This window comes from Leguminivora glycinivorella, chromosome 13, assembly GCF_023078275.1.
Source record: "Leguminivora glycinivorella isolate SPB_JAAS2020 chromosome 13, LegGlyc_1.1, whole genome shotgun sequence".
Taxonomy (NCBI): domain Eukaryota; kingdom Metazoa; phylum Arthropoda; class Insecta; order Lepidoptera; family Tortricidae; genus Leguminivora; species Leguminivora glycinivorella.
In genome coordinates this window covers 18,608,051-18,631,953 of record NC_062983.1, presented here as the reverse complement: position 1 = coordinate 18,631,953, position 23,903 = coordinate 18,608,051, and the positions used below count along the sequence as shown (strand labels likewise).

General features: G+C 40.8%; 1 protein-coding gene across 1 annotated transcript in view; it reads right to left on the bottom strand.

Moving 5' to 3' along the window:
- The window catches only part of LOC125232317 (ubiquitin carboxyl-terminal hydrolase puf), a 45,567-nt gene that overhangs the window by 5,640 nt on the left and 16,024 nt on the right, over positions 1-23,903 (bottom strand). The window contains 30 exon segments of the mRNA XM_048137943.1: positions 39-229; positions 514-648; positions 943-1,173; positions 1,341-1,505; positions 1,589-1,735; positions 1,938-2,144; positions 5,179-5,337; positions 7,547-7,655; positions 8,069-8,145; positions 8,468-8,578; positions 9,018-9,144; positions 9,415-9,566; positions 10,099-10,239; positions 10,536-10,713; positions 11,090-11,183; positions 11,496-11,662; positions 12,104-12,276; positions 12,622-12,825; positions 12,964-13,190; positions 13,416-13,584; positions 13,945-14,159; positions 15,840-15,951; positions 16,161-16,304; positions 16,633-16,755; positions 16,925-17,044; positions 17,319-17,443; positions 17,702-18,029; positions 18,324-18,503; positions 19,013-19,141; positions 19,348-19,693. Of these exon segments, the coding sequence (XP_047993900.1) occupies positions 39-229; positions 514-648; positions 943-1,173; positions 1,341-1,505; positions 1,589-1,735; positions 1,938-2,144; positions 5,179-5,337; positions 7,547-7,655; positions 8,069-8,145; positions 8,468-8,578; positions 9,018-9,144; positions 9,415-9,566; positions 10,099-10,239; positions 10,536-10,713; positions 11,090-11,183; positions 11,496-11,662; positions 12,104-12,276; positions 12,622-12,825; positions 12,964-13,190; positions 13,416-13,584; positions 13,945-14,159; positions 15,840-15,951; positions 16,161-16,304; positions 16,633-16,755; positions 16,925-17,044; positions 17,319-17,443; positions 17,702-18,029; positions 18,324-18,503; positions 19,013-19,141; positions 19,348-19,693 (4,986 nt within the window).

Genomic DNA, 23,903 nt, shown 5'->3' with positions numbered 1-23,903 from the left:
CTTGATATTTATACGGAAGACTAATTACAACAACTTACAGTATATAATTGAAGGCTATATGCTTCGTGAGCCGCTGGTTGGCCACCGCCAGCTGAACGTTCTCCGCGCAGTCGACGCATACGGCGTGCCAGAATGTCAATAGCGCCTGTTTGTTCGGGTGAACCGCTACCGAGGGCTCTGATATCGCCGGGTGGTAGAGGTCCCAGAGATCGTTGAAGTATTGGCCAAACTAGATGGGAAACAAAACGAAAATTAATAGTAAAATTAGTAGTTTTGTACAACAGATCTATCGACTAGCGGGCTAAAATGAAACCATAGTGCAAACGATCATATCTAATTAGATCTAATTGACAAGGAGATCGCAGTCTAAACAAAATTAACACGGAAATAACTATTAACTGCTGAAAATTGTTTACAATGAGCACAACCGGTGTGTTGCAGAACTAATGTTGTTTAAATGGGATTTTGTGAGTACATTTCATCAATATTGTATGCAAAGGAGGTTCCCCTTACCATGAGCTTCTCGACGCGACTGACGACGCAGTACGACATGACGCCGAAGTACGCCGTGAGCTTCATGGTGCCGTGCACCGCGATGTCCGTGTACTTCCGCGCGGCCTTCAGCTTGCCCAGCAGCATCGTGTACACCTGCAAATATAGACGTTTAGTAGAGTTTGTTGACACCTCAGAATATGAAACCGCCTCGTAGAAAAAGACGGTAGTGAAAACTGAGCAAGTCAGTGAACGCTGTCGATTGCACTACTTAATTGTTTTAACTTACTTCGGAGTAACTATTTTGACATGCGGACTCGTAGGTTTTATTTACATAGTGTAGTACCTTCTGATTTTGCATCGGAAGCGAGTTGAAAGAAGGCTGCCGTTTAGTATCGACTGTATCAGGTTAGCAACCGGCGGAGCTAGCAAGGTGTACGTTCGGCTGACCTGGTGCAGCGTGTGGTGCGCGGTGTCGGGCAGCTTGGGCACGTGGTGGGCGGCGGGCGGCGGGCGCGCGCGCGCGTAGCCCTGGCGGAAGTGCTGCGACGGCACCAGCGCCACCAGCAGCAGCGCCGCCGCCGCGCGCACGCGCGCCGCGCCCGCCGCCAGCAGCTGCGGCTCCACCCAGCGCTCCGCCGTGCGCAGCGCCCACGCGTGGGCCGCCTTGTTGCGAGGGACCTGACACGGACAGACATTTTACGAACGAATGCGATTTCAAACCCGAAGCTAAAAGTGAAAACTAAATATCCGCGAGTCGCTAATTCCTGTACCGCCCGTGACATACACGCGGTGATTTTCATAAAGCTTACAGAGAACAGAATACTTGTGACGCGTATTTGTGTTACCTGTAACGCGAGCCACTCTAGCGCGGCGTGAGGGCACACGTCCGCACAGTCCCATAGTCTCGCCAGAACTAGTTGTGTGAAGCAAGGTAGCCCTCCGCTCGCACCCGCGCCTCCGCCGCTTCCCTCGACTAATAAGGTCAGCAACTTGAAGAAGGACCCGCAGCTCTGTTGACAAAGGGAATAATATGAATCACGAAATACGACAAAAATAAGGACAATGCTTTACCGAATCGTTACAGGTCTCGTACCTCGGAGTGCTTGGCGATGGCCTGGAAGATCATGCTGACGATCTTCTGCGCGAGCGGCTCGTTCCAGCGACACAGCGCGAATACTAACGCGCGCGTCTGCTGTAAACTTAGGCAGTCGCGCGTTTGTTGGTAGATGAACGGGAAACCCTAGTGTGAACAACAAGTCTACATTATTCAGTATTAACACAAGTACCGACACCGACAGTACGTACTGTAAAAGTCATAGAACAACAAGTAATATGTATATGTCGATTGCGCATTGGACAGTAACCAATACTTATAATAATTTTGAGATTCACCTACTGAGATATTATACCGACTCATTTCAGATTTGAACGGTTATTGTTACCTTTGCATGAAGCAGTGCTTTAGCATCAGCATCTTGCAGCGCCAAGTGCCCGTTGGCGTCCCGCGACCGCTCCACCAGACCGGCGACCAACGCCACCATTTTGTCCAAAGCACCGGGCCTTAGCTTGTCGCCGGCACTTTCTGTGTTCCCGCTGCCGCTACCGCTTCCGCTTCCGCTGCCGCCTGCTTCTTCCGATGGTGATTCCACCTGAGACAAATATAACTTTGAGAAAACAACTTCTCCTCTCCTCCTTTTCTTTCACAATTTTTGAGCAGTTGAAGACCAATGACTCTTTCAAGTGATGCAACTCTTGTTGAGGTATATCATAGCTTAAAACTTAAAATGATAGAGCCGGCACTGCAAACATACTCGATTAGAGAACTAAGGGCCAGTTGCATCAACCACAGTTAACAGATACATCAACGTCACGCAGCAGAAATCTATGGAAATTCCCACACAAAAAAAATTGCGAACGCTAAATTCGGTAACGGACGGTTTGGTGCAACCGACTATTTTAAATCACAACCATCGCCTCCCTCAACCTTTATTCGGGAAGGTGGCGACCCGATCAACGACGCCACCGCAGCAAAGACTTTTACGAGGTGCGGTCCAAAAGTTTCCGGCCTAACAAAGAAAGGGCTTACATATCTTTACAATTTTATTTTTATTTTTTAATATAGTCTTTCTCTGTCACAACGCACTTTTCAAATCTCTTTATAAGCTTCTCCATCACCTAATAAAAATAATAAAGATTTTTGTCCTCAAAATCGCCCTAAACCGCACGGGTCACTTCGTAAAACGAAGATTTTTTTTTCTACTTCAGTCTACCTTAAGTTTTTAGAACAAATAATAATCACTTGGGGTCACGTCTCGAATATAAGGTAGGTGCCGAATATTTTTGAAGACACATTTCGTCAAAGCAACCTTGTAAAATGAAGCAGCGTGAACGGGGAAATTGTCGCGGAGATGCCCTTGTGCCTCTGCTAAGTTTTTAAAGACTATTCTGCATAATCTGCTATCCTAATTGCACAAAAAATATTGCGTAGCATCTGCTATTTACCGTAGTCTACCCTTCTTTTATGTAAATCGTTAGAATTTCGTGACAACCCTAGAATACCGTAGCCTTTATCTTTTTTCGTGCATTTTGTGACAGAGGTTGTTCTAGGTGCCTTTTCACCATGACGTTGTCACTCTATTAATTTTCTTTTGTACAGAGTATCGTCTTACATAACCATGGTTTCATCTACAGTAGCAATTGCATTCAAAAAACTCGCTACGCGGTGTCTATGCTGGTCTCAAGTTTCATGAACTCACGGTTTTTCACTCATCTCGCACGATACAAGTCGCTGTAAGCACGATAAAAGTTTGGGCACTAACCTAGCACTAAACACCGTAAAAAAACCTACAGCCAACAGACACCTAAAGAAACTATACACCAAAAAAGTGGAATAAATGACGAACACAATGATATCCATACTTTTTTTAAACTCTTCCGCCATATTTTTCGGGCCGGAGACATTTGGACCGCACCTCGTAAGTGTGCATGACATGTTCAAGCTGCCAGGCTAAATTAAATATTCAAATAATAAAACATAGCTGTAAGACACTATATTCTGTGCTCGTATGTTACAAAGGAAGGAAATATAGATTTATACAATAAAATTAAAGTAAGATAAACATTAAACATTAAACACATAATCTTGGAGATGTATAAGGTCTCCAAGTGTCCACAACTAAACTTAAATAAAAACAATATAATCAGACGAGAATATGTTCTCATACGTCAATTGAACACTAGTATGCTTAATTACACAATGCAGAGAAGATGAAAAAATATATACGACTTCATTCATCTATTGACAAGCAACCACCTTAAAGGCATCCCTATCATCTATAAAATCCTTCACAGTGTAGTACGCCTTACATAACAACAAACGCTTAATGCGTGCCTTAAATTTGTCAAATGGCAAATCCACTATATCGGTTGGTACTTTGTTATAAAAACGTGTACAGTTCCCGACGAAAGACGTACCAACCTTACGGAGACGGTGGGCGGTCACAGCAAGTTTATGTTTGTTCCTTGTGTTATAGTTATGGATGTCACTGTTAAGCTTGAATTCGTGGATATTTTTCCGAACATACATAATATTTTCGTATATGTATTGAGAGGCAACGGTAAGAATGTTCACCTCTTTGAATTTTTCTCTTAAAGATGCTCGACCGCCCAATCCGTAGATTGAACGGACTGCTCGTTTTTGCAGCACAAAAATAGCCTGAATGTCTGCAGCTTTTCCCCATAACAGGATCCCATATGACATAACACTGTGGAAGTAGCTAAAGTATACCAGCCTGGCCGTCTCTACGTTTGTTAGTTGTCTGATTCGCCTTACTGCGTAAGCTGCAGAACTAAGTTTGCCAGCTAAAGTGGCTATATGTGCATGCCATTGCAGTTTTGAATCCAAAGTGACTCCAAGGAAAACCGTTCGATCTTCAAATTCCAGCGTTTCACCTTTCATTTGGATCTTACTGTTATTTACCTGCTTAACGTTCGGAAGCGCAAATCTGATGCACTTGGTTTTCTTGGCGTTTAGAAGTAAGTTATTCGCCGTAAACCAGTCTGTTATGCTAGACAGTGCATCGTTGATGTTATCGAAGCTGCTTTCCTTTCTGTCAACTTTGAATATAAGAGAAGTGTCGTCAGCAAATAACACTATATCATGTTTATCTTGCACTAGTTTCGGTAGATCATTAATGTATACTAAGAACAGGAAGGGACCGAGAATTGAACCTTGAGGCACTCCAAGTGCTACCGGTGAACCTGCTGATTGAGTCCCATTGATAACAACTCGCTGAGTTCTGTCGGAAAGGTACGATGAAACAAGGTCAAGGGCAGCAGCTTTAACCCCATAGTGGCTCAATTTTCTCTTTAAATTCTCGTGATCAACGCAATCAAAGGCCTTTGATAGATCACAGAAAATTCCAACAGCATCTTGAGCTCTTTCCCAGGCGTCAAAGATGTGTTTTACTGTTGAAAATCTCACTAAATAAATCACTATTGAGTGTAATACTTTAACTGACTATAAATCAGTTAGTGCCGACTAAGGATTACAATTGGGCCAAGCTGATTTATGCGATCTCCAAACTGGCAACTGGCGTAAACTCGTGTCGGAGGCCAAGACTAATTTGTGTCGCTGCTCCAATACCTAAGTGAGGATTAGATTTGTTTATGAGCACGACTGACCGTGGCGGTGTTCTGGCCGAGGTAGAAGCTGACCATGCTGGCGATGGCGTTGATGCGCAGCATGAACTTGCCCTCCTCCTCGCCCATCTTGCTGAACTCGTACAGCAGGCTGAAGTACTCGGTCAGGTGCCGCAGGTGAGATCGCGCTCCGTTCTCCATCTACCAACCATGAGTTTTTAACACGTGCGACACATTCTTGGGGCAAGTACTGGCGGAAGTTTATTTATAACAAAGTTTAGTTAACCTTTTCAACGCCCTGTCAAACGAAAGTGTCATTCAAACGCAGAACTGCGTAAACTGAGGTTAACTTTAGCACACTGCACATAAAGTTTATTTTGCTTTGTGGTGTGTGACGGATTAATCCATCTTTTTCGTCCGACGTTGGCATCGAAAAAATAATGTAAAGAGTTTCCTAAGGTTAACGGAGATTTATGTCAGTTTAAGACAAAACCACACAGTGTAAAACAGTACCTTGTTAATATTTGGCGTACTATTACATGGCTTTTTTATTTTAAAATATTAGACACGTGTGCAACATTCACATTTTAACATTTGCATAGGCGTTTGACATAAATTCTCGTCGTTTTAATAATTCAGAGAAGTAGACCAGTTTACACAAATAAAGTACCGCCATTACTTACATGTACAAACATTTCAAATTACAACACAATTATTATAAGTTTATTGCCAATTGTCACCATAACATAAGTGATTATTTTTGAATAAGACACATTCAGTTCAGTCTCGCAGCTCCCTCCCACTTATCAAGTAAGAGTGAGAGGTGAAGTAAACCGCTAGACGTAGTGACAATCAATATGCAATACACTTACAACGGCTACACTGTGGCAAACGCGTCCCGTGTCCCAATTAATGTTCACTTTCAGCGCGCTCGCGGTTCGTAACCGCGGTCGCATCACAATCCGCCACTGACGTGACAAAATAAAAACGATCAAAAAAAGAGCTTTAACCAAAGACTTATTGATTGTTATAGGCAAGATAAAATCTAAGAACAAGAACGTATCCTCGAGTTGGAAAGCCGGAATAAATGCCACTTTACGTCACCATGTATTTTTAACCTCCGCCGCAAAAACATGGGTGTTATAAGTTTCACTCTGTCAGTTTCAGTCTGTCTCTGCACCGTAGCTCTTAAACGATTTGGATGCGGTTTTTTTGAAAGGGTGTTTTCTAGCAATATTTTTTAGCCATGTTCTACCAAAATCGGTCCAGCCCTTAGTTACTTTTTACAGGTTTTTGTGTGGGATTTTTTTTCAATTTTTTTTAATAAACGAATTTCAACGTCTTGCTAATATGGAATTAATATGAAATCGAATTGAGTGACGTTAAGGTCAACTCAGTTACTTTATATATTTCTACCTGACTTATTCAATAGAAATAGGATTTAAAAATAACTTCTATCCATGTTTTTCTTATTTTTATCTGATGCTTTATTTCGTGCATGGTATAAAATATTTTATTTTAAGTACAGTCAAGTTCCCTATTGACTAAGGTGTTCAGCACTTTAGCACTTAATTTCAGAGCACGAAATTGTCTTAGACCTTACAGTTGACGCATTTAATACAATCAATATATCTTTGCCATAACTAACTCGCACATGCTAACATAACACTTATAGCTTAAACGATAAAGTAGCAATTACACGGAACGGCTTGACACACGAGTGCGTGCAGTCTAAACACAGTTGTTTGTGTGCATTACGGCCCGGCCACGACATTGGTCTAAACGCGACAGCGGTGAGCGGCACCCATACGTGCGAATGAAAAGTCCCATCGCTGTGTCTCGCTCCAATGTATGGCCGCCGCTCACTGATGTCGCGCTTAGGCGAATGTCGCGGCCGGGCCGTTACGGGTAATTATAAAGCCTAGATATTGTGCATAAACTGTAGGGTGCCCAGGAGTTCTATATTGTAAACGTAAAGTTTAACACTTTCGCAACTAAGATCCCGCCTGGTGGGCACTCGTGAACTTGGTCAGATGCCGAAGAACCCGCTGGGCGGGTTATGAATTACGACGGGTTTCTGTCGTAGTGCGCCATTTTTTGTCTGGTAATGAATGTGTTAAATAGACACAGGTTCGTTCGACGAGCCACCAAATATTGCTTGTTTCATGTGTCTTTAATATATCAATAACACATTTATAACGCTCGCAGGCTCCATGAGAAGGCAGAAATAAATTTTACTTCTATTATTGAGTTCATTTTGGTCGAACAAGCCTTAATTTGACTAAGCCATGGTTGACTGGTAGAGAATGCCATCTGGCAATAAGTCCGCCATTTGTAAGTTTTTGATTTGTGCAATAAAGTTTAAATAAATAAATAAAATTTAGTAGATATTAATAAAGACAGGACTCACCAGTGATAACAACATTCTTATAAACCTAGTAACACAACTCGCTTCACCAAACTTGGCGCTGTCCTCCCCCTCCTCCATACCCTGCAGGTATAAGGCACAATGACTAGATCTGGAACAAGCAGATATAGATTAGTTTCAGGTGAATAAGGTGCAAAGGAATGTACTTACAGATCGTTTCACGAAAGCTGGAATGAACGATACTTTACGAAATCGGAATACAGATATATGTAGTAACCATTTCCATAATCATTTTCCATCGTATTTTCTCTGAAGCATTTATATTTGTAGAGCTGGTTTGGTCCACTTTAGTACTTCTTATAATGAGACTGATTGAAATAACATGAGACGTTCGTGAGCTCTCCGTCTAGAAGAAACATTTCGCACTAGATCTGTACAGTCGTAACTGTCAAAAGCTTCCATTATATTAGCTGATCTGTCGGTCACACACATGCATATTTTCATTCACTCATTCGTTCCATTCGTCCCAGCTCTTATGAATTGATCTGTAGAAGATGTAGTTACCTGAGCCTTTGTATAACGTGCATACATAGCCTCTGAAACATTTGACGGACCATCTGGTTCGGGCATTTTATTAGGACCTGAAAAAGAAAAGTTATTGTAATAGAAGAGCCATTCTGGTAAATAATTAATAAAATACTAAAACATATATATGGTCCAAACTATTATCACACGTTCGCTGTAGGTACTGGGTCTAAAGACATTACATGACGTATGGTTAATTGCCGCAGCAAAGGTGTGAAGTCTTTTTATGGTAAGCGAGAAAGTAAGACTTTAAAAAGACATAAATATTAGTGGGTACGGTACGGCTAAACGTAACCGTGTGCTATGCTTAGTGAATCATAACTATTTCACCTTCACCAATATCACATACGGTCAGAATTGAACTTTGAGTTAGTTTACCTGCATAGGCCACCAGGTGTCGTCCGCCATGTGGCCCAGGAACCACTCTGACGCGGCCGCTGACGCGTTGAACTGCTTTGTGACCAGCTCCACCCACGACACCATCGTTGGCTGTCAATAATCATCACATAATATAACAGTGCATTTCAATTTTGTTGCGCGGCAACAACTTTTGTTCCGTTGTGACAGAAATGCCTAGAGACCAGGCTTCTGTCAAAATGTTAAGAAATACAAACCAGCTTCATTTTTGCTATATTTTGGTAATTTAGCAGAGCTCTTAACCTCGTAAGGCCCACCATAGTTAGTTTTCCCATTTTGAATTTGAACCTTATTCTAAAATTGGTAAGATTTTCGTTTGTTTCAAAAATCAATGTAACAATGGAAATTAGACTTTAATCAGTTAATGGAAGGTTCAAATTGGATTGTTTGAACACTATGCAACTATTACATCGCCACGAGGTTAAGAGGCTAGTGTGGGCTGGCCCTAAATCTGTGTGTGTGTGCTCTAGGCTTAGTAATTTTTTGGTTAGCTGTAAAAAAAATACCCTACCTTTTCTTTAGCGTGAATGAAGGTCTCGATGAAGAATGACGTGGACAGCCGAGCGGCCACCTCCGTCACCTCCGGCCGAAGCGTCATCAGCGACTGCGGCACCGAACTGCACATCTGGCCCATGAACCTGACAAAACACCATTTATATGAGCACGAAATGTTTTGCAGTAATAGCAAACCTATTTTCGAATTGTCTAAACGCTACTGATCTACAGTCGCCGTCAGAAATATTGCGATCAAGGTGTTTACAAAATATCTGAATAAAGTGTCTAATAGTCGAACTTGCACGTTATTGACAACTGTTACACAAGTGTTTATAGTAAGTGTGTGTGTACTAAAGACAGTTGTCGAAAGTAGCGACTGTAGCTATCATTATTAGTACCTCGTATTAACTTACGTGAAGTACGCGTGCTGGAATATGTTCTTGTCGTGCAGAAAGTGCATGTTGTCGTCCCATATCCACTTGAGCAAGTCCGGGGGTAACGTAACGCTGGGCGTAGAATCGCTCCGCCGCTCCACCGCCTGCGGTGATTCGCCCGCTGTCGATGACTGTAACAAATAATCATGTTGAATTTACAGACTGAAGGAACTGTATCTTTTAGGCCCCATTTAGACGGTACGAGAACTCGCATACGAGTTTTATCACATTGCGGTATTTGATGGCTGTGCAAAATTAATCTAACCTCAACAGCCCGCAATGTAACTAAAATCGCATGCGATTTCGCACGTCCTTTAAAAAAAGTCTAAAATTTTGACAACCGGAGCAAGACAATACGATAAGCATGACCAGATTAGTTGGCCATAGAAAATAGATGGACTGGCTAGACGAAGATAAGTAAATTATCCGTCTGTTTATACTACCATATTTGGGTACAATCGTTACGACAAGACTTTGTTCAAACCAAAAGAGAACTCTAGAACCGTTGTAAGTGTTAAATATCTGTACCAACACCTGTGGACCGCATTCATACAGAATTTTAAAGTTTTCTTGAATGCTCGATCATGAGTCTATCCTTAACGCAGCTGATAGCTGTTCAAACTAATCGGAACTATGTGTACATTGTAGTATAGTGGTAAATACCTGCGCCTCCTCCTGCGCGCCGCACTCGGAGCCGCGCTGGCTGCGCGGCGGGCTCAGCTCGTAGAACAGCATGTACGCGCTGTTCGTCTTCTCGAACGAGAAATCCATGAACTTGTCCGTCACAGAGTCGTACGTTTTACTCTGAAATAAAAAAAATTACAATTAGAAATAGCTTTATAAATAAATCAATAGAGCTGTCTGCGTGGTTGATAGTAAGTTTTGGTATAAAATAAATTCTTGTCAAAATATTTGGCTACGAATTTGTAACGAAGGAAGTCGTTTTTTGAAAGTATTTATTGGAATCTAATATTTTTTCATTGGCCTATAGAAATTATGTTGCTTTATTTCTACCGATGGTAAATCTTATTGTTATTGACGGATTAGGTTTTCAAGATAAGTTTGGCCAACAATATTTTATAAAATTTGAATAAATTTACTGTCATCTCTCCTCCGAAGCACTCAGCAGCTATATGCGCCGGGTCAAACGGCTTGACTTCAGCATCATTGAATAGGAGCCATCGGTCGTGGTGCGCGTGTTGCCGGTCACGGATGAAGGAATAGTAGTGCCCGCCGTCGGCTGTGCCCGTGTGCACTGTTACGCCTATTAGCTCGTATCTGGTTAACAAGAGAGAAATCAATATTAGAGTCATGTATATTATGAGAAGTTTCGAACCAATAAACCTGAACAATACCAGCCATGTGAAAAGATACGTCGTAGCCATCAACGCACTAAGATACCTACCACTCAAGTCGTACTACGAATTGCTTTGATCTCGACTTATTTCAATACAACACGACAATATTAGTCTTATATCTTCTCATAACAATATATAATAATTAATAACGTCCGGCGTCAAGTGTCCGCGCACAGCATAGTGAAAAAATACAACCGTGAATGCGCATATTGCAATATATTTTCATGAATGTTTCTATCCAATTTAAAACGTAAAATTACGTATGACTGAACTTTAAATTTATAAAATGTTCTTACTCGTAATGCTCTTCAGTCTCCAAGTTGTCTTCCGACTCTGTACTTGGACTGCTGTCACCTTCCCTTTTCATGTCCGCAGATTTCCTTTTCTCTTCTGAAAATTAATTCATATCTTATAATTGGTTCTAAATATTATACTCCGAATCCACAATACGCTCAAAGAAGATTAAATTTGATTTGAAAATTGGTCAACCCGTCAACAGCAACAGACTAAAAAACAAGATACACCAGTGAATTTGAGACGGGTAACGCATTGACCAGGTGGACGATAGCCCAGTAAGCTATACACACGGGTTCGATTCCCGTCTTGGTGGAGACGGTCACTACTTCTTTAGCGCCGTCTATTTCCTTCACATTACATTTAACATTTAGAACCGTATGTTCAAGGAGCAAGGATTTGTCTTACCTTGATGCTGAGCCGGCATGAGATGCTTCTCAACATATCCGGACATATCCAGCCGCATGGGGAAGGAGAAGTGTGTGTTGACCTTCTCCTTCAACATGGTCAACATGTTGAACGTGTACCGCATCGTGTTAAAGCAGAGGATGCGAGGGAGCTTCTTGAAGCACGCTCTGCAACAACTCATGCAATATTTTAGAATATTATCCAACCTTAAAACAAACCACATTGGTACTGAGTTAAGAATCGTAGACGTAACGATTCCGATTAAGAAAAAAAAAATCCAAATTATAGATCGTGCCATTAGCCGGGTCCACACTGATGCCGCACGCTCCGTGCTCATGCGCGCACGTTTGCTGCGCCCGAGAAAATTTGCTCAGGCAAGAATGGCAAGATGGCGGCCCTTGGTCAGCTGTTTAAAATAGTTCAAAATAAGACGTAATGCCTTGCGAGGCGTGCGGCTAGTGTGAGCCCGGCTATTTACGATGACGCGCGAATAAGTCTCATAGAGGCTCTGATGAAGGTATCGCATGTTGGCTACTTGACAACTAACTATAGGACTCTTCTAGAGTTACCTATAGACAACCTTACAGTAACTAGCAGTAAAGACTGACCGTTTCTCGGCGCGCACTTTGGCCGCGCACTGCGAGCACGTGTAGCAGTTGTCTCCCTCCAGCGTGTCCTTGACCGTGACCTCGTCGAGGCTCTGGTGGAGGTTGCGCATGTCGGCTACTTGGCAACGAACGGTGTAGAATTCTTCTAGGGTTCGGGACACATGTGGACAGTCCTGCGTACAAATAAATGTCAATAAGTGAATGAAAATCTCAGCATATAATCTACTTCTATATTTCTATATCAATATGGGACACTTTACATACCTACTTATGTTCGTCATAAACAACCGATATTTCTTAACAAATAGCACAGAGACCCACCAATGAAACCACAATATTGCTCAAAACTATAGCGGCTTCTTCGCCTTAGAAGTCATCTCTTCCAGTGCGATGTGATACAGTTACCTTTACGACGTTTATTACAATACTAAAGATACTTATATAAAGAACTGAGCCATGTCCTGTTTCACTTTGTTTATAGACCGATAGTCCATTTGGTAAATATTACAGTAACTCACCAAAGACACAACATTATTGCTCAGAACGCCACAGAACAGCGTCTTGACCAGCTTCTTCAGTTCCGGAGTCATTTCTTCTAACTTGGAGACGAGGTCGATGAAGAACTCAGCCATGTCCTTCTGTTCCCCTGTGTTGAGGGGCTGGTGGTCCATTTGGTACACCTTGCAGAAGCTGCGGGGGTTGTAGGCCTTTCGTTCACTCTCCTGTTAAAGAAAACACAAAATCTCGTGAAAGTTATGATTGATGTAGATGTACATATTGAATAAAAAGTGATCAAAATCGGTTTACAGATATTGCGTGTATGAAGCTCTGTAGTATTCGGAGATTCAGACTACACTCACCATGAGGTACGCGAACATCCTCTGCATCTCGTGCAGTGTGGCGCCGTGCCGGCTGTGTGCAGGATCAGCGCGCAACACAGCCGCTCTCGCTTGAGGCATCATATACAGATGCTGCATGCACGACGCCATGTAACAGGTTGCTCCAAGGTTCGTTAGCCCGACATAGCCGCACTCGGAGCGAGATTCTTCGGCTGGCCAGTAGTCCCAGGGATACGAGGATTGCGGGCCTGAAAAGATATCTTAGATATGGATATGGTAGTTAAATGAGGAAAATATTTAAGGACATTTTGAGCTTTGTCCGATTTAAAGTCTTCTTTTCTACTAAAAGCAGGGGTTTTCCAAATTATGGGGTCTGAATTTCCAGTCTTGAGCTCTTGTTTGCGAGAACCGAAGGCGTGGTTGTTTCCTACCTTTTAGGCCTTTAGTTCAAAGATATTGTATATGCAAGTCACCAGGTTTATGATGGTCCATCAGCTTGTTATGCAGCACCATGTAGTTGTCGGGCGCGCCGCGCACCAGCTCGACCAGCAGGTCGTAGGCGGCCGAGCGCGACTTCTGCGACTTGCACTTAGGCAGGTTGCGGTGCTCCGGGTTCGGCACGTCGAACAGAAACGAGAACACCTACGGACAACAAAATGTCGCTATGATTTGGGTAATGGTTGGAATGGTATTTCTAATAGACATAGATGTGGTAGTCTGTTGGCTGTTGGATGCCATACTGAAGGAAATATTTAAAGGTTGCTACAAACATTTTTTAAATAGTACATTTATTTATTTATTTAAACTTTATTGCACAGTAAAAAAAATGTACAAAAAGCCAAATGTACTTAATGCATTCTCTACCAGCTAACCTTTGGGCCAAACAGAGATCAATAAGAGCTAATAGGTGCAAGCAGCAATCACAACCCACGCTGTTACGTCAACATCATTTGACGTGAAGGTCCATTGAACTTGTAGCTGAATTACCTAGTATGTCCTTACCATTTCCAACGTCCTAGTCCCCTGCTCGGAAGTCTTAAACCGTAGTGGATGCTTCAACAAGTGCGTCAATAAACTCAGTTGACCGTAGAGGCCGTCGTCAGGTGTGCACGGCTCTGTTCGCTTTTCTATGATTTCCCGTTTTTCGAGCGACGAACGGATTTGCTCGCACAGCTCGTTTAGGTCTGGAGCACCGCTGTCTTCTGATGTTGCGCCTTCTGCAAATATTTCGCTGAGATTAGCAATTAGCCAATTACATATCTGGGGCCTATTTCTCGAACGATATTAGTCTAATATTATTAGTCCATGAACTGTCAAACCGTATGGGTTGCCATGACAACATACTAATATTATTAGACTAATAACTTTCGAGAAATGGGCCCCTGTAGTCTGTAGGATAGTAGGGGCGATCTCTTGTGTTAGAAACCAAGTTCCTTCTTGGGTCGCTGACTGTAGCGATGAAAAAAGCCGGAAAATTCCCGGTTTTTTTCCATTTCACTTGTTTTTTCAGAAATTTATAGAAAGAAACCGCGAAACTTTCGGCTCGTATTTTTCGGAAAAAAACGATTTAAACCAGTTTGAACCGAAAAAAACGAATTGAAAAAAACTAATGTAGTTTTCAATTTAAAAATTTCGAGTAAAAAGTATGTACTTGACTTTTTAAAGGTTTTGAAACCTTTACACATTGCTTTTTACTACTGAACACATGTGTGCTTGGAAGTGTTTGAAGAAATACAAAAAGAAAAGTATGGAGGTCAATTTACTACTTTAAAATTACCGAGTGAAACGAGATGGGCTGGTGCAATTCAGACTTTCAAATCCCTGTCAGACAATCGAGAGGCTTTGGAGTCACTGGCCATTACTCAACAGGGTGCTCATGTCGACCGCAGCATTAAACTAATCATTTTATCAGATTCCTTATGGTCAACATTAATGGTCATGGAAGCAATTTTGTCGCCAATATCCATTGCGATAGCAAACATTGAATCCAACAAAGCACACATATCGGAAGTTCCGGCTGCATTCCTGACAATAAAAAAACAAATTTCCAGTTTAGATTTTCCGGACGATTGCACCGAAATCGCAAATAACATGGCCACTATATTAACACATATCGAAAACCGCAAACAATTTTGTGTGCAGCCGGTGCACTTAGTTACATACATGCTAGACCCCAGGTATCATAAAGCTGTGTTCGACGGATATCAAACGTTATCAGATGATGAGTTTCTAAAAATGACACAATATATAACAAAATTGGCAGATAATTTAAACATAAGCACATGTGATTTGATGGCTGAATTCGCCGAGTATCAGGCAAAAGAAGGTTTTTGGGCAAATGAAGTTATTTGACGGCCTGTCATGAACATAACCCCACTGAGTTGGTGGAAAGGGTTATGTTCTACCAAACTGCTGTCAAATATTGCGGTTAGATTGCTCAGTATTCCTCCATCGTCCGCCGCAGCTGAGAGAAATTGGTCATTGTTTGGACGGACACATACCAGAGATAGAAATCGGCTATTGCCAGAGCGTCTTAATAAATTAATCTTTATTCGGGCGAATTTGCACCTACAAACGGACTACACCGACCACATGGAAGAAGAAATAACTGAAGTATATGATGAGAGTGACAGTGATTTGAGTGACTAAATAAATACATATTTTAATAATGTGCTCGTTTTTTTCCTAAAAAACCCGAAAAAAACGAAAAATTCATAAACTTCTGAAAAAAACATTTGATTTTTTCCGGTTTTTTCAACGCTATCGCTGAGCCAGAGAAGTAAGTAAAAAATGTACTTGCAATATATGTACTTTAATGAATTTAATTACATACTTGACAATAAAACTCATCTTCTGTGTAGTTAAAGTAGACATACTATGCGTAATTGCGTACTGACCTTTGAAAAAATCCTCTGGCAGTCCGTCAATCAGCCTGCACACCAACCAGAAGTAGTCTCGACACGCGGGCCCATACGGCTCCTTGCCTTCTTCCGCGTGATGATGTACCACCTACGAGAAGAAACATCATCATACAACATTCATTTATTAATGTTTAAACGTCCGATTTTAATTGTTACATATGTAAACTATGACAGGGTACTACCACTACTACATTATTGGTAAATCTGTCAAACACATACACATTTTCATTCGCTCATTCGTTCCATTCGTGCCAACCCTAGTGAATTGACCCGTGACGAGCGTTCATAAGTATTTACCTCGACATGTTGTTGCTGATGCTGATGCCGCATGTCTGCGGCGCGGGGTAAGTGCTCAAGCAAGAGCTGCAGTAACGGCGCCAGCACCGCTACTTCTCCGCGAGAGCACAACCTATAGAGGGCGCCACCGGCTTCGCGCCGAACCTACGGGGAATATACAACTCTTTTGTAGTCTAATGTAGTACAAAGCAAAGCTGAAAATGTGTAGGGCGCGATGTAGTTTCGACCTAATAATTACGATAAACTGAATAATTACATTAATCTTCTCAAGAAAGGTTGCACTGTTACTCTAAACGTGAATCTCATTATACTATCTGCAACGCTAATCAGGAGGTATACGAAAAGGTCAGGACAAATGTTGCCACTGAAGCTGTCGTAGGTACGGAGGACAGCATGTGTTGCAGCCTGTGCCAATGACAGTACATAGTCAGTCGTAGTGGCGTCCTCGTCTAGGACTACGGCTACAACTCACAGCCGGGTCTGCATCGTCGAGCAGCAGCCGCGGCGCCGCTCGCCGCAGCGACCACGCCAGCGACACCGCGTCGCCGCCGCCGCGCGCCCACCACACGCACATGCGCATCGCATGTTGCACAACCTACAATAAAAATGAGGCATTAAGACAATCCCCACCCAAAGCCCAGCCGTACAGATCAAAAATTCAAATATTTTTGCTAAATTGTAACCTATTTTGTAAGGAACGGTTGATTTTCTTTTGTTTCAGGATTCACATTTTTTATTTATTTTAATAACAAAGTAAAACTTACCTGGGCTCGACCCCAAAACCCCGTTTTGTATGTGGTGGGTTCCTTTGACGTCGCCGCTTCGCACAATATTGATATCAGTCTTTCTGTAGTCTCCTCCACGCTCATTAACGATAACAACGACTGAAAAGAACACATAGAAATATAGCAACGATCGTGAATATTTTAAAACCCTGAGCATTGCGCCATGCCATAACGTCTTGATAGGGTAAAATGAAACTAAAGCTAACAATAATACAAAAACCTAGCTCTACTTTGGCACCCCGCCCCGTTAACAAATAAATCAAATCAAATTGTTCATGCATGAAGCCAAAATAATATCTTTGGCACTTGTGTTGTTACAATAATACATGGATTTTCTACAGTATTCAAATATCATTATGAAAATAAAGAATACCGGATGTAATTTAGGCGTCTGCGACGGATCCGAAGAAGGCAGCGTCCCAATCCGACACAACAACTGCAACAACAACGCCAAGCAATCCTGTCTCCACTCGCTGTCGTCACTCCTTTGTAACACCCCTAAAACAAACCACACATCAACCAAAATTCTACTTTAAAGCGCCTAAAACATAGACGATCAACCAAATCTTGGCACTAAAAATGGCACGAAATTAAAATTTTCTAAGGGAATTAAACCTTCGCCGTTACATTTTCTTGTTAATCATGCCGCCAACGTCAAGGATTAGGAAGGCACGCGTTTTATGAAGATGTGCCTGCTAAAATTTGGTTGACCCTCTATAGATGCGAAATTGTCTGAAACTGACAAGCACGACTCACCCGACATCATAATGTCATACAACAACCTCAGCCCGCCTTTCTTAATGAACAAATCATTCCAGTTTTCCACATTAGCTTTTCCTTCTTCAATCTTTTCGCTTCCAGAAGGTTCTTTCGCTGGCGGACCGTTATTATTGGAGCTGAGTTTATCAATGATGTGTAGAGAGTACATGAGTTTCTGTGGGCTGTTGGGGTCGAGTAGCTCTGGCAGCTTGCTTTCTATTGGGTTCTGGAAGGCTTCTAGTAGGGTCGGATTCAGTGGTACCGCTTGAAGTATGTCCCAGACCCGCCGGGATAACAGTTGAGCTTTTGTGTGGGCTACTGAATCCTAAAAACAAGATTAAAAAGTATGCAATAATCACAGACGCTTATCATAACAATCAAAGGAAAAGCCTTAGAAATTGATATTTTGCAATAGGTCGGCTGCATCCTACCGGCTGCGCCAGTACTACTTATCTCGATCGCTAATTTCGATCTTACGTGTAGAGCCAGAGCGTGTCACATATTTTTGCGTCCTCGGAGGAGTAACATGCAATCGCCGGTAGATAGAATGACGATATACCTATATCGAGATACACGTCGGTTTAGAATAAATGAGTTCGTTCAGTCGTGTCGTACTGACCCCAGTAGCGCCCGGCTCGCGCATGCGGCCCAGCGCCTGCATGAGCGTGAACAAGTGGTTGAAGTAGGCGGGGTCCAGCAGCAGCAGCGTGGGCAGCCGCGCGCGCGCCGGCGCGGGCTGCGCCGACGGCCACTCCGCCCACGCGCCGCGCGCGCCCACGCCCACCGACACGAACACCAGCTGCGAACAAATAGAGATTAGCAGGGCCACTCGCATCGACCACGTTTGACAGACACGTCGTCGTCACGCGGCACGTGTCTATGGAACTTCCCGTACGATCAAATTAAACGAACGCTTTAGCGGTGACAGACGGTTTGATGCGACCGGCCCTAAGAATTTTAAAGTAAAATAAGTTGCAAATACCATTACCATACCATTTCATCAGTATTTTTTTGAAAATTATTTTTTCTTTTGTCAATGAAAAGATACATGTAGTAATTATGTTTGGGATGCGTGCATGTACAGTTCCTGCGTTTTTATTTCGAGTAGCAGTTTGAGAAACATACGAGATTTTTTCAAAGTAGTGGCGATTTGCGAAATATTGTCGGAGATCGCCAGATATTTTCACATATTTCGTACTTAGAGTTTCGAAAATACATGACTTGAACGATGCATTCATCATATCTAGAGTTGCAACATAGTTATAGTTACGGAAGTTACCAAAAATGTGTAATATAATTTGCACTGACCTGATTATCCTTAAACCCCATGTCATATAATGTCCTCTCATCGTAGTCTATAGTTAGCTCCTGTCCCTGTGTGATCATACGCAGCGGGCCGTCGGTCGACAGCGCCGTCACGCCCTCTTCGCCTTGTATCTAAACAATTCAAACAGTAATTTTGACAAATTTTTAGTGAAAGTGTCCAAAAATAACGTGTATTTCGAATTTCAATGCAACTTATTTTGTATTCTACGAGTAGGAATCTTTAACAAGCTTATGCCTAATATTCCTCTAATATTAATATAATAATAAACCCGTAGTAGTTTTTGGGGAAAATAGACATGGTTTGTCTCACCTGTCGCTCCCACCAGCAGTGCACGTGAGCGCGCAGATGAGCGACCAGGTCGGAGTGGTGGAGGCTCAGCGACGCGCGAGGCCCGGCGCCGGCCGGCTGAGCGTGAGCCGCACGCTGCCCGCGCCCAGCGGCGGAGGTGATATATAATATACAAGGTTCGGCTCACCTGTCGCTCCCACCAGCAGTGCACGTGAGCGCGCAGATGAGCGACCAGGTCGGAGTGGTGGAGGCTCAGCGCCGCGCGAGGCCCGGCGCCGGCCGGCTGCAGCGTGAGCCGCACGGAGCCCGCGCCGCCCGCGCCCTCCCACGCGCCGGACTCCGCTAGCGCCCAGCGGCGGAGGTGATATGCATATCTAGGGAAAATAAACAAAAAGTTGTAGGAATCTTTTTAGACCTGTCAAAAGCCTTTGACTCTGTAAATCATTCTCTGCTTGTAGAAAAACTAAAAATATATGGCATTACGGATCACGATGCTCATTTACTAGAATCGTTCCTGTCAGAGAGAGAACAAACTGTAGAAATAAAAGTAAATGGCACATGGTCACAATCACGGCTGACAACAATTGGCGTGCCACGAGGATCATCTTTGGGAAACACCCTATTTCCCATATTTTTAAATGACATTGATAAACTTGACATTGACGGAGAAATTATATTATATGCTGACGACACGACAATAGGCTACTAGACTCGTATCGAATTTAGCACATCAAGTTATTGTTTTCTGTAGTATTTGACTTAATAAATCAATATTTATAGCTTGCGGGCATTAAAAGTGCGTGATGACTGCGTATTTTTAATGAAACATGTATGTATGTTTTTTTTTAAATTATGGACTCCGAAAACGGTGTTGGACAATGGAGTGACGTCACATAATTCAGATCAACTATGGAAATTAGAGGTAGTAATTCTGATCTCCATAGAAGCAACCTCTATTGTATTAAAATTCATAGTCGTTGACGGGTGTGACAATGTGAAATATTTTTTCTAAATATACTGACGTCATGTCATAGATATTCTATAGATTAATATGGCTGATGTTGTTTTTGCCTGATCAAGTAAAAGTAAACTTTAAATATTTTTTTTGCGGGTTTTTAAGTCGTAATAAAATATGGTACTATTTTTTTTTCGTTTAATTAGACAGTAATTAATAATATAAGATATACTTTGAAAAAGAGTCAAGTAGCCTATTATTGTAAATGATGAATGTGATGATAAGTTAACTAATAAAATAAGCATAGTTCTATAGAAATTAGAGTGGTGGTTTAGAATTAATGGACTTAAGCTTAACCCTGAAAAGACAAATATTATGAAATTTGACACTAGACTAAGAGACGCTAAGAAAATAATCGTACCTTTATCAAATGGCACAACTATTGACACAGTACAGCATGTGAAACTACTTGGTTTCAACCTGGATCCAACATTATCATGGAAAAATCATATAAACTCAGTATGTGGAAAACTAGTAAAAGGCATATATATATACTGAAACAATTGAAACCCCTCATATCAAATCACCACCTAAAGGAAGCATACTTTTCATACATACATTCAATTTTGTCTTATGGGATTATACTGTGGGGAAACGCAACGGAATTTGAACGTGTATTAAAAATGCAAAAACCAGCAATTTGAATATTAGCAAACGCAAAGTACGATGCTAGCTGCAGAGAACTTTTTAAAAAGTTACAAATATTGACATCTGTATCGGATTTGGATTATTCCTGGATTAATGTATGTAACATTATAATTTCTAGGATATATACCTAGAAATTATAATGTATGTAAGGAATAATCCAAATGAATTTGATCGTATTGGTGATGTAAGTAAACGACCAACGAGATATCCTGACGACTTAAGACAAAGCAAATGCAGATTACAAGTTGCTAAAAAGTGTCCTAAAATTATAGGGCAAAAACTTTACAACAAACTGCCAAAAGTAATAAAATCTGAGACCAACTTCAACACTTTCCGTCGCAAAGTAAAACAGCTACTACTTGACAAGACACTTTATAGCATAAAAGAATACCTATTAATGTGCCTAGCCATGTTCGTGACTTCAAATTAATTATTAGTAAATTATATATGTATATTAAATGTCTATATTAGTAAGTTATAATTCTTAGTAAATGTGAACCTAACTAAAAAGAAAAAAAAATCAAAAAATGGTTATATACCTACTTGTAAGATTGTTAGCTTTTAATGCGTACCTAGTGTACCTGCCTTGACGATCTCTTTATGTGTGCATGTTTTTGTTAGTTTTTAATTAAAAAGTGTGTGTGTGGATTGAGTGAGCACCTTCCGAAAATAAAAAAAAATATGCTGATCATTTAGTAAAAGTTCTAAAACAATTGTAAAACGAATCTCTGAATTTGTAAAAAGATAAATCAAAAGATACAGCCATTAACATGTGCTCACTCAGTTCTCACAAACTACCAACGAAAACAGTGAATATATTCATTTAACATATAATATTTATATACTAACATTTAGTAAAAAATAGGCCAACCTACCTCTATAAATATTAGATCACCTAGTGACGTATTAAATTTTTTACAAATAGTTTCTTATGCTCACTCAATCCACACACTTTTGAAAAGCCGAATTTTGATGAAAAACATAAGATTTAGACCGCTATTATATGTGTATAGTTTAGTAAAAGTGAAATGGGAATTTGTAAAATACAAAACGAACCACTAACGTGTCAGGTTTTTTTATAATAAATTTTTGTAAGTGCTCACTCAGTCCACACGTTTTGAGAAAGTTAAAAATGTAAATATCTTACGATTTGTAGCACCTAAGACACTCGAAAGTACTTCAACATTTAGTAAAAATTTTTACTAAATATCCACCATCTAATATTTTATATTCATTGTCTGGTTTTAAAGATATTCAGACATAACTTTTCTCATACAAATGTATCAAGTAGGGTGACTACACTATGTCGGCTCCTGATTTTCCCCACCTTCCCATTGTCATATTGAGATTGGGGAGTTTCGTTCGTTCAATTTTGATAATATTAAACTAATACCTAATAAGTTGACGACCGGTCTGGCGCAGTCGGTAGTGACCCTGCCTGCTGCGCCGCGGTCCCGGGTTCGAATCCCGGTAAGGGCATTTATTTGTGTGATGAGCACAGATATTTGTTCCTGAGTCATGGATGTTTTCTATGTATATTTATATATTATATATATCGTTGTCTGAGTACCCACAACACAAGCCTTCTTGAGCTTACCGTGGGCCTCAGTCAATCTGTGTAAGAATGTCCTATTTATTTAAATTTATTTATTTATTTAAATTTAAAAATACCATATTAATTATCCATCTGCAAACTGTTTTTAGGTTATTATCTTGGCCTAGTGATGATGTGTATTGTGTAATTTTTATCGACGTCAGGATAATAACCATATCGACATGCATGCATTAAAAAGGACATGAATAATAATTGGTAAGAAACAAAGAATATAATACTTCACTAGTAAGAACCTGGTAATCTAATCGCGCTAACAGATGAGCGTACCGGATTTGTAAGTGGGAGCGAGAAATAGTTATTCTTTTCTCGCTCCCACTTACAAATCCGGTAAACTATTATCAAAATTGAACGAAACTCCCCAATCTCAATATGACAATGGGAAGGTGGGGAAAATCAGGAGCCGACATAGTGTGGTCACCCTACTTGATACATTTGTATGAGAAAAGTTATGTCTGAATATCTTTAAAACCAGACAACGAATATAAAATATTAGATGGTGGATATTTAGTAAAAATTTTTACTAAATGTTGAAGTACTTTAGAGTGTCTTAGGTGCTACAAATCGTAAGATATTTACATTTTTAACTTTCTCAAAACGTGTGGACTGAGTGAGCACTTACAAAAATTTATTATAAAAAAACCTGACACGTTAGTGGTTCGTTTTGTATTTTACAAATTCCCATTTCACTTTTACTAAACTATACACATATAATAGCGGTCTAAATCTTATGTTTTTCATCAAAATTCGGCTTTTCAAAAGTGTGTGGATTGAGTGAGCATAAGAAACTATTTGTAAAAAATTTAATACGTCACTAGGTGATCTAATATTTATAGAGGTAGGTTGGCCTATTTTTTACTAAATGTTAGTATATAAATATTATATGTTAAATGAATATATTCACTGTTTTCGTTGGTAGTTTGTGAGAACTGAGTGAGCACATGTTAATGGCTGTATCTTTTGATTTATCTTTTTACAAATTCAGAGATTCGTTTTACAATTGTTTTAGAACTTTTACTAAATGATCAGCATATTTTTTTTTTTTTCGGAAGGTGCTCACTCAATCCACACACACACAATTAAAAATATGTATGGATTTTGAGAAATAAATAAATCTGAAAACACTAAATTGTACAAATGTTTTTTGTGAGGTCATTGAACCGTCTTAACCGCAAGTACTTTGAGATTTTTTTTTTATATAGTGAAATACTATAAAAAGCACCGTTGGAGGACGACAGATAAAGGCAGACTATTATTAGCTAATTCAGACTTATAAAGCGTTTATGAATAACGTTTTAAATCTATAACC